Source organism: Ranitomeya imitator, chromosome 5 (assembly GCF_032444005.1).
Source record: "Ranitomeya imitator isolate aRanImi1 chromosome 5, aRanImi1.pri, whole genome shotgun sequence".
Classification (NCBI taxonomy): domain Eukaryota; kingdom Metazoa; phylum Chordata; class Amphibia; order Anura; family Dendrobatidae; genus Ranitomeya; species Ranitomeya imitator.
Window position 1 is genome coordinate 448,083,267 of NC_091286.1, and position 14,609 is coordinate 448,097,875.

At 46.7% G+C, this 14,609-nt stretch overlaps 1 protein-coding gene across 1 annotated transcript in view; it reads right to left on the reverse strand.

Moving 5' to 3' along the window:
- Window positions 1-14,609, reverse strand: part of PPP1R2 (protein phosphatase 1 regulatory inhibitor subunit 2) — a 57,867-nt gene that overhangs the window by 19,237 nt on the left and 24,021 nt on the right. The window contains exon 3 of the mRNA XM_069727192.1: window positions 4,481-4,567. Within this exon, the coding sequence (XP_069583293.1) occupies window positions 4,481-4,567 (87 nt within the window). The remainder of the gene's footprint in view (window positions 1-4,480; window positions 4,568-14,609) is intronic.

The window sequence follows — 14,609 nt, forward strand, 5'->3', positions numbered from 1 at the left end:
TTCAGTATTGTGAAATTTAGTAACAAACCTTAAAATGGAATCAATTTTTTTTTAAATAATTAGAAATGATATCATTTATTTTTAAAAACACTAAAATTACCTGGAGTAAAAATATATACCGTATATTTTTTTCCTCATGCACTGGGCGCTGCCATTTTTATTTGTTGGTGAGCAAGTGTCAGCCCCAGAACATAAAGACTGTGGTCAGCGTCTGACTCCCATCTCATATGCTACGACTGCATCAGCTGTGAACTGGGCATGTATGGCGTCATTTTATTGTAGCCCAGCGCTATGTTCTGAGCAGCAATTTTCCTCCATCACTGCTACTTTTGTTCAGTGGTGACAGCAGGTGCTAGCAATAGGACTGCAGCTGTGTTAGAAAAAGTCAGCCTGCCTACCATTGTACTACTAATGCCAGGCTACCCACCACTAAAATAATTCCCTGCCACAGCCCTTGTGCCCGGACTATCTGCTGTGAACACAGCAGCATTGCGTATGAGAGCTTTCGCAGCTAGTTACACTGTTCAAAGCTCAGCAGTCAAATCAGTCATCACTGCTGCTCTCAACACTGACTGAGCTCTGCTATATCAGTGTGATGGCTGCCCCTGCAAAATGCAGATGACAAGAGGACTGTCACTGGCTATTGCTTTCTGCACATTCGCCTTTAATATACAGCGCATAGTAGCCAGTGACAAAGTCATCTCTCCTGCTGCACTGCAGAGGCAGCAGTCACACTGACATAGCAGAGCTCAGTCGGTATACAGTGTAAAGGGCAGAGAAGCCATGATGATTTGACTTGAACTCCACAGCAAGTAAATGATGGAGTATAAATACATTATATGTATGTGAATATATACAGTGGCATGTAAAGGTTTGGGCACCCCAGTCAAAACTTGAAGAGGAAATGATCTCTAAAAGGCCTAAAAGTTAAAGATGACATTTCTTTTGTATTTTAGGTAAAAAAATAAAAATTTTAAAAAAATCTATTATTTTCCCCATCTTTTACATTTTAAAAATTACAAAAAAAGAAAAATGAGCGGATGCAAACGTTTGGGCAAGTTTAGTACCTAGTAGCACCCTCTTTTGAAAGTATCACAGCTTGTAAACGCTTTTTATAGCCAGCCAAGAGTCTTTCAATTCTTGTTAGAGGGATTACTCAGTCTAGCCTCATACCCTGATGCAGCCAGTTAAGCTGGCGAAACATGGTGGGGAGGCATAGAAGTTAATTTTGTTAGCAAGTTAGCAGTGTATAAACAAATCTGAATACGGATATAGGTAGCGGCCGCACTATTCCTACAGATCAAATGAATAATACTATCAGAGACACCAGATAAAAAAATGCAACTGACTAGATGACTTCATAATATTTATGAATTCATAATATTCCGGTGATTAAATACACACTAACCTAGCGTTTTTAATTGTCCTTTATTAGTTCAATAAAAGTTATGTTTTATTATAATCTTTAGTTAGGTTTTAGTTGCCATTTGGAAAAATTTAATTAATGAGCTTACCTTACGCTGGTTATTGAACAGCGATTGTTGTGCATCATGTCACATTGGTAGACCCTGAGGTGCAGAACAGCAGAAATCCCCCTCCCCCCCCCCATAAATGGCCTTATTATAAAAACTACCCCCCCACCATGAATTCATCCTAGGGTTGCAGTGATCATATTGACACCACATGTGTCTCAGTTTTATACCATTAGGCAGTGAAGAAATAATAAATTACATTTTTACCACTAAAATGTTGTTTTAGCCTCAAGTGTTTCATTTTTCTAAGGCCTGATGGGAAAAAATGGACATCATAGTTTGTTGTAAAAATTTCTCTTGAGTGCACCAATACTCTACATGTAATTGGGAAATACTTTTCAGACACCGTGCAAAGCTCAGGGGGGAAGGAGCTCCAATATTATAGTGCATATTTTACTGTTATGGTTTGTTGGTGAAAAGACCCACTGGGACAGACCCTGAGATACCAGAACAGTAGAATCCACTATAAGTGACCTCATTTTACAAAATACACCTCTCAGTGAATTCATCCAGGGCTGCAGTGATCATATTGACACCACAGATGTGTCACAGAAATTTAGACCATTGGGCAGTGAAGAAAAAAAAAAAAAATAATACCGTATAAACTCTAGTATAAGCCGACCCCCCTAATTTTGCCACAAAAAAACTGGGAAAACTTAGTGACTCAAGTATAAGCCTAGGGTGGAAAATGCAGCAGCTTCCGGTAAATTTCAAAAAGAAAAATAGATACCAATAAAAGTAAAATTAATTGAGACATCAGTAGGTTAAGTGTTTTTGAATATCCATATTGAATCAGGAGCCCCATATAATGCTCCATACAGTTCATGATGGCCCCATAAGATGCTCCATATTAAAATACGCCCCATATAATGCTCCATGCAGTTCATTATGGCCCCATAGATGCTCTATATAGAAATGTGCCACATATAATGCTCCATACAGTTCATTATGGCCCCATAAGATGTTCCATATAAAACTGTGCCACATATAATGCTCCATACCGTTCATTATTGCCCCATAGATGCTCCATATAAAGCTGTGCCATATATAATGCTCCATACCGTTCATTATTGCCCCATAGATGCTCCATATAAAGCTGTGCCACATATAATGCTCTATACCATTCATTATTGCCCCATAGATACTCCATTTAAAGCTGTGCCATATATAATGCTGCTGCAATAAAAAAAAAAAAAAAAAAAAAAAAAAATGACACTCACCTCTCTTGCTGCCCGCTGCTCCTCAGTGTCCCGTCTCTCCACACTGACTGTTCAGGCAGAGGGCGGCGCGCACACCAATACGACATCGTGCCCTCTGACCTGAACAGTCACAGCAAGAGGACGGGAAGATGGAGCGGCGCCCGGCGGGTGGAACGCGGACAGGTAAATATGAAATACTCACCTGCTCCCAGACAGATGGTCTCCGGGCACTGCAGCCTCTTCCTCTGTCAGCGGTCACTGGCACCACTCATTACAGGAATGAATATGCGGCTCCACCCCTATGGGAGTGGAGTCCATATTCATAACTTTAATGAGCGATACCACATGACCGCTGAACAGAGGAAGAGCTGCGGCACCCGAAGACCATGGGACAGGCAGGGACAGCGCCAGGAGCACCGGAAGCGGGTGAGTATGCGACAGTCCTCTCTCCCCTCACCCGTCAACCCTGCCACGAACCATGACTCGAGTATAAGCCGAGAGGGGCACTTTCAGCCCAACAATTTGGGCTGAAAATCTCAGCTTATACGCGAGTATATACGGTAATAGCATTTTTACCACCAAAATTTAGTTTTAGCCCAGGATTTTACATTTTCACAAGGGTAAATGGGTAAAAACGGCACCAAAATTTGTCCCACAATTTCTGCTGAAAGTAGAAATACCCCATATGTGGCTGTACAGTGCTGCTTAGCCATGCGGCGAGACTCGGGAGCACAGATTTTCCTAGAATACTTTGGAGACTACACATACAGAGCCCCCAAGTGCTAGAAGAACAGAATCCCCCTCAAGTGACCCCATTTTGGACATCATACCCTTTTGAGAATTTATCTACAGGTGTAGTGATGATTTTCACCCCATGGCTGTTTTCCAGAAATAATTAGCAGTGGATGTGGATGAGTGAAAATTACTAACTGCCATTGTAGTGAGCAGTATGTTGTAGTGCCAACTTGGGCTTTTGGAGACAAAAACCCATAAACTAGGAGGGCTCCTATAGCAACAGAAATGCCAAACACGTGGATGCTAAATGTGGTTTAGGCACAGTGGGGCTCAGAAGGGAGGAGACATTTGGATTTGTGAGTGCAAAAATTGCTGAACTTCTTTTGGGTGGCGAGGAGCCACTTCGCTTTTCCAGAGTCTTTGTACTACAAGTAACATGGAAACCCCTATATTTCCATTAAGAAAGACAGACTTGAGAGGGGACTTGTTTTTTTCATTAATTTGAAGTTTTTGTTGGGAACATTTTACATAACATTTTGGATCACATTTATACTGCGCTCTACTATGAGCACTTACTTTTGGGTTTCAATCTAAATCTCCACGTGACGTGATTCATATGAAACCCCCGAGGGATCATGTCAAAGATGTTTCCATCTTTTCAGTTAGCCATTAAAAGGTATCAACCACTGAGGACTCTCAATTCTAAATATTTTTCTATCTACTGGCTAACACGGTACAAATATATATATCTTTCCTGTATCAGGGCTACCACTGGCAAGTTTTGTCATTAGATTGTATTTAGACAAATCACCATCTGAGTTACACATTGTTTTAGTAAATAAAAATGGCAGCTCCAGATTGGCGATATGTGCGCTGTACCTACTTGTGTGTGACTGCCGATAATGTTTAAAATATTTTATCTGAAGTTTATGGTGGACACTAAAGTTGCTACATCCTACAGGCTGCACGCTATTCAGCTTCAAGCAGACCTAGTAGCTCACCAGTAACACTTACTTTTGAGCCAAGACATCAGCTGTTAAGGCTTCATTACACTCTGAATCGCTCATGGCTCCTTCATCATCGTCACCATCGCCAACCATCCTGTATTGAAAAAATAAATAAATAATGAAAAAACAACATTAAGGCCATGTTCACACAATGCGTTTTTTACTGCGGAACCGCCGCGATTTTGCCGCTGCGGGTCCGCAGCTGTTTTCCATGCAGGGTACAGTACAATGTTACCCTATGGAAAACAGGAACCGCTGTGCCCACATTGCGGAAATTCATTAAAAAAGCAGCGCTGAATTGCTGCGGTAAAAAAGAAGGACCATGTCACTTCTTTGTGCGGAACTGCAGCGGTTCTGCACCCATTGACCTCCATTGTGAGGGTCAAACCCGCAGTAAAACCCGCAGACGAAAAAAAGATCTGCGGGTTTTCTGCGGTTTGTGGTGCAGAACCGCTGCAGCAGGAAGTGCGTGGGCGGAGTGTGGCTGTCCCCCAGTGACCCAATCCCACCCCCCCATGCTCCGACGCCCCCCCCGTGCCCTCATCTCCCCCCCCCTTATACTTACCGGGCCTCCCGGTGTCCGTCCGTCCGTCTTCTCCCTGGGCGCCGCCATCTTCCAAAATGGCGGGCGCATGCGCAGTGCGCCCGCCGAATCTGCCGGCCGGCAGATTCGTTCCAGGCATATTTTGATCACTGTGATAACCTCACAGTGATCAAAATAAAAAAAAAAGTAAATGACCCCCCCCCCCCCTTTATCACCCCCATAGGTAGTAACAATAATAAAATAAAGAATTCCCCCCCCCCCCACTACAGTTAGAACTAGGGTTAGGGTATTTTCAGCCATTTTAACCCTAAAAAACTTCCTAGAAAACACACAGACTCTGCAGAGAAAATTGCATAAAAAAAACGCACCAAAAAACGCATCAAAAAACGCACCTGCGTTTTCTGCCAAGAGCTGCGGTTTTTAGTGCAGAAAAAACAGCAGGGAAATCAGGAACGTGTGAACATAGCCTAACTGTTAAAACAGTTTTAATGACAGAATAAACTGTGCTCATGCTAAAGACCTCTAGAGATGACAGCTGGCCATGCAATATGTCAAAAAAGGCTGACAATGTGCTGTGCCATTCACACAACAATGTATCATAATACACCCAGTATCTAAATAGTTACTCTACAATCCATCTTTGCTTAAGGACAACTTGTGGCCTTCCATCAGTAAAAAGAACTCTATATTATCCAAAAAAGTTCACTCCTCTCCATTTATTACAGTATTGCACTGACGAATACTTATTTGGGCATATTCAGCATGGTCCATCACTACGATACATCACATTAGTTCTGGAGCAGCATACTCCTGAAAACCTTCTTGTACAGTCCATTACTTATCATCTACCACAAGATAGGAGATAGGCACCTGATCGCAGGGGAATCCCACCATACAAAATGTTAAAAAGAGGTGTACCCAGATTCACAACTCTGCCCCTATCTGCACCACAAAAAAGCAGCCCCCACTTCATTTAAACAGTGGACATTGGGCCCTCATTAGGATTGCTGTGGGTGCCAGTGGGGGTGTAGTCTCAGAGCGATCAGACACTTATCCATTGGATAGGTGGTAAATTGTAATTATAGATACATCTCCATGACCTTTTAATAACCAGGAAAGAACCCGGCACACTTCTCATTGAACATTAAATATTAACCCCTTCACGACATGCGCAGTACTAGTACTGCGCATGTCGTGTCTTCCCCTTTGATGTGGGCTCCGGCGCTGAGCCCACATCAAAGCCGCGACATTATCAGCTGTATTGAACAGCTGACATGTGAGTGCAATAGCGGCGAGTGGAATCGCGATCCACCCGCCGCTATTAACCAGTTAAATGCCGCTGTCAAACTGACAGCGGCATTTAACTAGCGCTTCCGGTCATCGGGCCGGAAATGCACGCATCGCTGACCCCCGTCACATGATCGGGGGTCAGCGATGTGTCGGCATGACAACCAGAGGTCTCCTTGAGACCTCAATGGCTGTTGATGCCAGATTGCTATGAGCGCCACCTTGTGGCCGGCACTCATAGCAATGCAGGAATTCAGCTACATAGGAGAGATCTGAGGATTGCTCCTATGTAGCAGTGCCGATCGAGTTGCGCCAGCTTCTAGACTCCCATGGAGGCTATCGAAGCATGGCAAAAGAAAAAAAAAAAAAAAGTCAAAATTATGAAAAAAAAAAAATATATATAAAAGTTTGAACCTCCACCCTTTCGCCCCATTCAAAATAAAAAAAATAAAAAAATAAAAATCAAAACATACACATTTGGTATTGCTGCTTTCAGAATTGCCCGATCTATCAATTACCCGGATATTAACTGGGAAACAGAAACCTGTGAAACCCATAAAGGCAACAGGTTTCTGCTAATAACCAAGAAAAATTATCTTTCACAATTGGTGCAGAATCCAACCAGAGGAGCAGCACTTTTAGACCTAATACTATCTAATAGACCTGACAGAATAACAAATCTGCAGGTGGTCGGGCATCTAGGAAATAGCGACCACAATATTGTGCAGTTTCACCTGTCTTTCACTAGGGGGACTTGTCAGGGAGTCACAAAAACACTGAACTTTAGGAAGGCAAAGTTTGACCAGCTTAGAGATGCCCTTAATCTGGTAGACTGGGACAATATCCTCAGAAATAAGAATACAGATAATAAATGGAAAATGTTTAAGAACATCCTAAATAGGCAGTGTAAGCGGTTTATACCTTGTGGGAATAAAAGGACTAGAAATAGGAAAAACCCAATGTGGCTAAACAAAGAAGTAAGACAGGCAATTAACAGTAAAAAGAAAGCATTTGCACTACTAAAGCAGGATGGCACCATTGAAGCTCTAAAAAACTATAGGGAGAAAAATACTTTATCTAAAAAACTAATTAAAGCTGCCAAAAAGGAAACAGAGAAGCACATTGCTAAGGAGAGTAAAACTAATCCCAAACTGTTCTTCAACTATATCAATAGTAAAAGAATAAAAAGTGAAAATGTAGGCCCCTTAAAAAATTGTGAGGAAAGAATGGTTGTAGATGACGAGGAAAAAGCTAACATATTAAACACCTTCTTCTCCACGGTATTCACGGTGGAAAATGAAATTCTAGGTGAAATCCCAAGAAACAATGAAAACCCTATATTAACCCCTTCATGACCAGGGGATTTTTCATTTTTCCGTGTTCGTTTTTCGCTCCCCTCCTTCCCAGAGCCATAACTTTTTTATTTTTCCGTCAATTTGGCCATGTGAGGGCTTATTTTTTGCGGGACGAGTTGTACTTTTGAACGACATCATTGGTTTTAGCATGTCGTGTACTAGAAAACGGGAAAAAAATTCCAAGTGCGGTGAAATTGCAAAAAAAGTGCAATCCCACATTGGTTTTTTGTTTGGCTTTTTTGCTAGGTTCACTAAATGCTAAAACTGACCTGCCATTATGATTCTCCAGGTCATTACGAGTTCATAGACACCAAACATGACTAGGTTATTTTTTATCTAAGTGGTGAAAAAAAATTCCAAACTTTGCTTAAAAAAAAAAAAAAAAAAATTGCGCCATTTTCCGATACTTGTAGCGTCTCCATTTTTCGTGATCTGGGGTCGGTTGAGGGCTTATTTTTTGCGTGCCGAGATGACGTTTTTAATGATAGCATTTCGGTGCAGATACGTTCTTTTGATCGCCCGTTATTGCATTTTAATGCAATGTCGCGGCGACCAAAAAAACGTAATTCTGGCGTTTTGAATTTTTTTCCCGCTACGCTGTTTAGCGATCAGGTTAATACTTTTTTTTTAATTGATAGATCGGGCGATTCTGAGCGCGGCGATACCAAATATGCGTAGATTTGATATTTTTTTTTATCGATTTATTTTGATTGGGGCGAAAGGGGGGTGATTTAACCCCTTCCCGACCTTTGACGCATACGCTGCGTCATGAAAGTCGGTGCCATTCCGACCCATGACGCAGCGTATGCGTCATGGTTTGATCGCGTTCCTGCGGGTCGGGTGACCGGGGTCAATGAAATGTCACCCGACCCGCAGGTACGTGAGGACCTCTAGTTGACCCCAGGGGGGGTGGCTTTGCCCCCCCGTGGCCACGATCGCTCCTGTGCCCTCTGTTTCACCCCCCTCCAGCTCTGATTGGAGAAAGCGTCCATGTGACGCTTTCACTCCAATCAGCGGTGGAGGGGCGGAGTGAAACATGTCTGACATCACTCTCCAGCTTCATCCCTTCCGTGGAAGCTGGAGAGTGAGGTCCCTGCGTGCCGCACCCGCCGCCGCCACTGCCAGATCGCCGCCACCCGCTGCCAGATCGCCGCTGCCCGCTGCCAGATCGCCGCCGCCGCCGCTGCTAGATCGCCCCCTGCTGCCTGATCGCCGCTGCTGCCGCCTTCCGGTACTCCCCCCTCTGCCTCCCTCTCCCCCCACCATCCGATCCCCCCCCCCCCCCGCCATCCGTTAACCCCTGCACTCCCTCCCACGCCCCAGGAATCAGCCCCCTGCCCAGTAATCACTCAGGCTACTACATCTCCCCTGCCCCCTCCTCCCCCCCCCTCCCGCTCCTGACAGCCACCCTCTGACCCCCCCTCCCCCCTCCCCCCGTGATCACCCACCCCAGTGATCACTTTGATCACCCCCTGCCCCCCTGATCACCCCCCCCCCCTGCTGCTGCTGGCTCCTGCATTACCTCAGGCCCCTTCGCTTGACTGCTCCCCCGTGCCCCACTGATTGCCGCCTGTCCGCCTTCCCATCCACTGATCGCCACCTGTCCGCCTTCTGGTACTCCCCCCTCTGTCTCCCGCTCCCCCAACCGTCCGATCCCCCCCCTGCCATCCGTTAACCCCTCCACTCCCTCCCACACCCCAGAAATCAGCCCCCTGTCCAGTGATCACCCTTCCTTGCTGCAGGCTCCTACATCTCCCCTGACATCCACCTTCTGCCCCCCCCCCCCCCCCGTGATCACCCGCCCCAGTGATCACTCTGATCACCCCCTGATCACCCCCCCCTTACTGCTGCTGCCGCCTCCTGAATCTCCTCAGGCCCCTTCGCCTGACAGCTACCCCGTGCCCCGCTGATCGTCGCCTGTCCTCCTTCCGGTCTGCTGATCGCCGCCTGTCCGCCTTCCAGTACTCCCCCTCTCTGCCTCCCGCTCCCCCCGCTGTCCGATCTCCCCTCCCAACCGCCACTCCCTCCCACGCCCCGGAAATCACCCCCCTGCCCAGTGATCACCCTTCCCTGCTGCAGGCTCCTACATCTCCCCTGCCCCCACATTTCCTCCGCACCTGACAGCCACCTCCTGCCCCCCCCGCCGGTGATCACCCGCCCCAGTGATCACCCCCCCTCCCCTCCCCCCCCCCCCGCGCTGCTGCTGCCGGCTCCTGCGTCTCCTCAGGCCCCTTCGCCTGACAGCTCCCCCGCGCCCCACTTATCGCTCCCGCGTGATCGCTCCCGCGCCCTGCTGATCGCTCCCGCGCCCTGCTGATCGCTCCCGCGTGATCGCTCCCGCGTGATCGCTCCCGTGCCCTGCTGATCGCTCCCGCGCCCTGCTGATCGCTCCCGCGTGATCGCTCCCGCGCCCTGCTGATCGCTCCCGCGTGATCGCTCCCGTGCCCTGCTGATCGCTCCCGTGCCCTGCTGATCGCTCCCCTTACTGCTGCTGCCGGCTCCTGCATCTCCTCAGCCCCCCACGCCTGAAAGCCCCCTCCTGCAGTAAAGTTTCACTAAACACTCACACATACACACACGCACACTAATAAAGCTTAGTTTTTTTACACGCACGCACACACAATGTCCCGCTCGTCCCAGTCACAAAGGCTGTACTCGGCAGAGGAGGCATATTCTTTTATTGCCTCCGAAGCTGATAGTGAGGGAGAGGACCCCACTTTTCTGTATTCCTCCCACTCTTCCTCCTCTAGTGACACCGACTCGCCACCCCCAAGATGTCGCAGGTCGAGAAATCGTCCGGAGCCCAGGGGAGGGGAGCCGGAGCCCAGGGGAGGAGAGTCGGAGGCCGGGGGAGAAGACCCACAACCAAGTGTGAGTAACCCCCAACCTAGTGCTAGTCACGCCCAACCTAGCACTAGTACCCCCACCTGGACCCCCGTCCCTGAAAATTTTGCTCCACGGATTCCTGATTTCATTCCCCAATCAGGAATCCAATTTGAGACTGCCAACCTCAGGGAAATAGACTTTTTCAAAGTCTATTTCTCGGAGTCAATCGTCAGTCTCATGGTGGAGCAAACAAACTTATATGCCCTGCAATTTTTTGCCCAAAACCCAGTTTCATCATTTTCTGCTTGGAGTCCCGTTAACTCTGCAGAAATGTTGAAATATTGGGGACTGGTCCTTCATATGGGAATTGTGAAGAAACCAGAACTTCGCCAATACTGGAGTACTGATATTTTATATCAAACTCCAGTATTTGGCATGGTTATGAATCGCAAACGTTTTGAGGCGATTCATAAATTTCTCCACTTTAGGGACAACACGGACATCCTTCCCCGCGATGACCCGAATTTTGATAGACTGTTCAAAATTCGGCCGGTCATCGAACACTTCAGCAACAAGTTTGCTGAAGTGTACATTCCCCAAAGGGAAATTTGTGTGGATGAATCCCTCATCCACTTCAAAGGGAGGCTTCAGTTCCGTCAGTACCTGCCCAGCAAAAGGGCGAGGTACGGGATTAAGCTCTATAAGATCTGCGAGAGTACCTCAGGGTACACTCTCAGCTTTAGAGTTTATCAAGGAAAGGACACCAGGATCCAGCCCCCAGAATGTCCACCTGCTCTGGGGGTGAGTGGGAAAATAGTGTGGGATTTGGTCCACCCACTGCTTGATAAAGGTTACCATCTGTACGTTGATAACTTTTATACAAGCGTCCCACTCTTTCAATCCCTCTCTGCCAGAGCTACCGTTGCTTGCGGTACCGTGCGCAGAAACCAGAGGGGTCTCCCTTTGTCACTAATTGAGCAGGTTCTCCCAAAGGGTGAGAGCCGGGCCCAATGTAGTGGCAACATGCTTGTGGTCAAGTTCAAAGACAAAAGGGACGTCTTTTTCTTGACAACAATCCATGGTCCCGGCACCACGGCCACCACCGTTCGAGGTACCACAGCACAGGTCCACAAACCGGACTGTGCGCTGGGGTACAACAAACACATGGGGGGAGTTGATCTTTCTGATCAAGTCCTCCAGCCCTATAGTGCCATGCGGAAGACAAAGGTGTGGTATAAAAAACTGGCTGTGCACATCGTACAAATGGCACTGTATAACGCATACGTGCTATCACGATGTGCAGGCCAGACCAACAACACCTTCCTTCAGTTCCAGGAGGCGGTGATAAAGGCCCTGATGTTTGGAGACGAGGAAGGAGCGGGCCTCAGCACTGCTGGAACTCAAGGATCCCGTATGGTACCAGGGCAACATTTTCCCGGTGAGGGGCAAAAAAGAAAAAGGTGCCGGGTATGTTATAAAAGGGGGATAAGAAAGGAAACTCGTTTCCAATGTGAAACGTGTCCCGACAAACCTGGACTGTGTTTGGATGAATGCTTCAGAATTCATCACACGTCCGTGGACTAGCCACATCCTGATATTCGACTACAGCACTCACCCACACCAGGCTGATATACACAATACACCACACACACCAACCTGACGTACACTACACCACACACCAACCTGACATACACTACACCACACACACCAACCTGACCCTACGTCAGGTTGGTATGTGTGGTGTAGTGTATGTCAGGTTGGTGTGTGGTGTGGTGTACGTCAGGTTGGTGTGTGGTGTAATATACATCACACACACACACCAACCGGACGTACACTACACCACATGTACAGTACCCACCAACTTGATGTGCACTACTCCACACTCGCCAACCTGACCCTACGTCAGGTTGGTGTGTGTGTTGTAATGTATGTCAGGTTGGTGTGTGGTGTGGTGTACGTCAGGTTGGTGTGTGTGGTGTAGTATACACCACACACACACCAACCAACCAGACATACTACACCACATGTACACTACCCACCAACCTGATGTACACTACTCCACACTCGCCAACCTGACCCTACGTCAGGTTGGTGTGTGTGTTGTAGTGTATGTCCGGTTGGTGTATGGTGTGGTGTACGTCAGGTTGGTGTGTGTGTGGTGTATACTACACCACACACACACCAACCTGACGTACACTACACATCCTGATGTACACGACGTACACTACACACCAACCTGATGTACACTACTCCACACTCGCCAACCTAACCCTACGTCAGGTTGGTGTGTGTGTTGTAATGTATGTCAGGTTAGTGCGTGGTGTAGTGTACGTCAGGTTGGTGCGTGTGGTGTAGTATCCAACACACACACACACCAACCTGACGTACACTACACACCACCCTGATGTACACTACTCCACACTCGCCAACCTGACCCTACGTCAGGTTGGTGTGTGTGTTGTAGTGTATGTCCGGTTGTTTGTGTGTTGTGGTGTACGTCAGGTTGGTGTGTGTGTGGTGTATACTACACCACACACACACCAACCTGACGTACACTACACATCCTGATGTACACGACGTACACTACACACCAACCTGATGTACACTACTCCACACTCGCCAACCTAACCCTACGTCAGGTTGGTGTGTGTGTTGTAGTGTATGTCAGGTTGGTGTGTGGTGTGGTGTGGTGTACATCAGGTTGGTGTGTGTGGTGCAGTATACACCACACACACCAACCTGACGTACACTACAACACACACACACCAACCTGATGTACACTATGTATGTCAAAAAGTCAAATGGCGCTCCTTCCCTTCTGAGCTCTGCTGTGCGCCCAAACAGTGGTTTACCCCCACATATGAGGTATCAGTGTACTCAGGAGAAATTGCTCAACACATTTTAGGATCCACTTTATCCTGTTGCCCATGTGAAAATGAAAAAAATTGAGGCTAAAAGAAAATTTTTGTGAAAAAAAAGTACTTTTTCATTTTTACGGATCAATTTGTGAAGCACCTGGGGGTACAAAATGCTCACTATGCATCTAGATAAGTTCCTTGGGGGGTCTAGTTTCCAAAATGGGGTCACTTGTGGGGGTGCTCCAATGTTTAGGCACACAGAGGCTCTCCAAACGCGACATGGTGTACACTAAAGATTGGAGCTAATTTTTCATTCAAAAAGTCAAATGGTGCTCCTTCCCTTCTGAGCTCTGCCGTGCGCCCAAACAGTGGTTTACCCCCACATGTGAGGTATCAGTGTACTCAGGAGAAATTGCTCAACACATTTTAGGATCCACTTTATCCTGTTGCCCATGTGAAAATGAAAAAAATTGAGGCTAAAAGAAAATTTTTGTGAAAAAAAAGTACTTTTTCATTTTTACGGATCAATTTGTGAAGCACCTGGGGGTACAAAATGCTCACTATGCATCTAAATAAGTTCCTTGGGGGGTCTAGTTTCCAAAATGGGGTCACTTGTGGGGGTGCTCCAATGTTTAGGCACACAGAGGCTCTCCAAACGCGACATGGTGTACACTAAAGATTGGAGCTAATTTTTCATTCAAAAAGTCAAATGGTGCTCCTTCCCTTCTGAGCTCTGCCGTGCGCCCAAACAGTGGTTTACCCCCACATATGAGGTATCAGTGTACTCAGGAGAAATTGCTCAACACATTTTAGGATCCACTTTATCCTGTTGCCCATGTGAAAATGAAAAGAATTGAGGCTAAAAGAAAATTTTTGTGAAAAAAAAGTACTTTTTCATTTTTACGGATCAATTTGTGAAGCACCTGGGGGTACAAAATGCTCACTATGCATCTAGATAAGTTCCTTGGGGGGTCTAGTTTCCAAAATGGGGTCACTTGTGGGGGTGCTCCAATGTTTAGGCACACAGAGGCTCTCCAAACGCGACATGGTGTCCACTAAAGATTGGAGCTAATTTTTCATTCAAAAAGTCAAATGGTGCTCCTTCCCTTCTGAGCTCTGCCGTGCGCCCAAACAGTGGTTTACCCCCACATATGAGGTATCAGTGTACTCAGGAGAAATTGCTCAACACATTTTAGGATCCACTTTATCCTGGTGCCCATGTGAAAATGAAAAAAATTGAGGCTAAAAGAAAATTTTTGTGAAAAA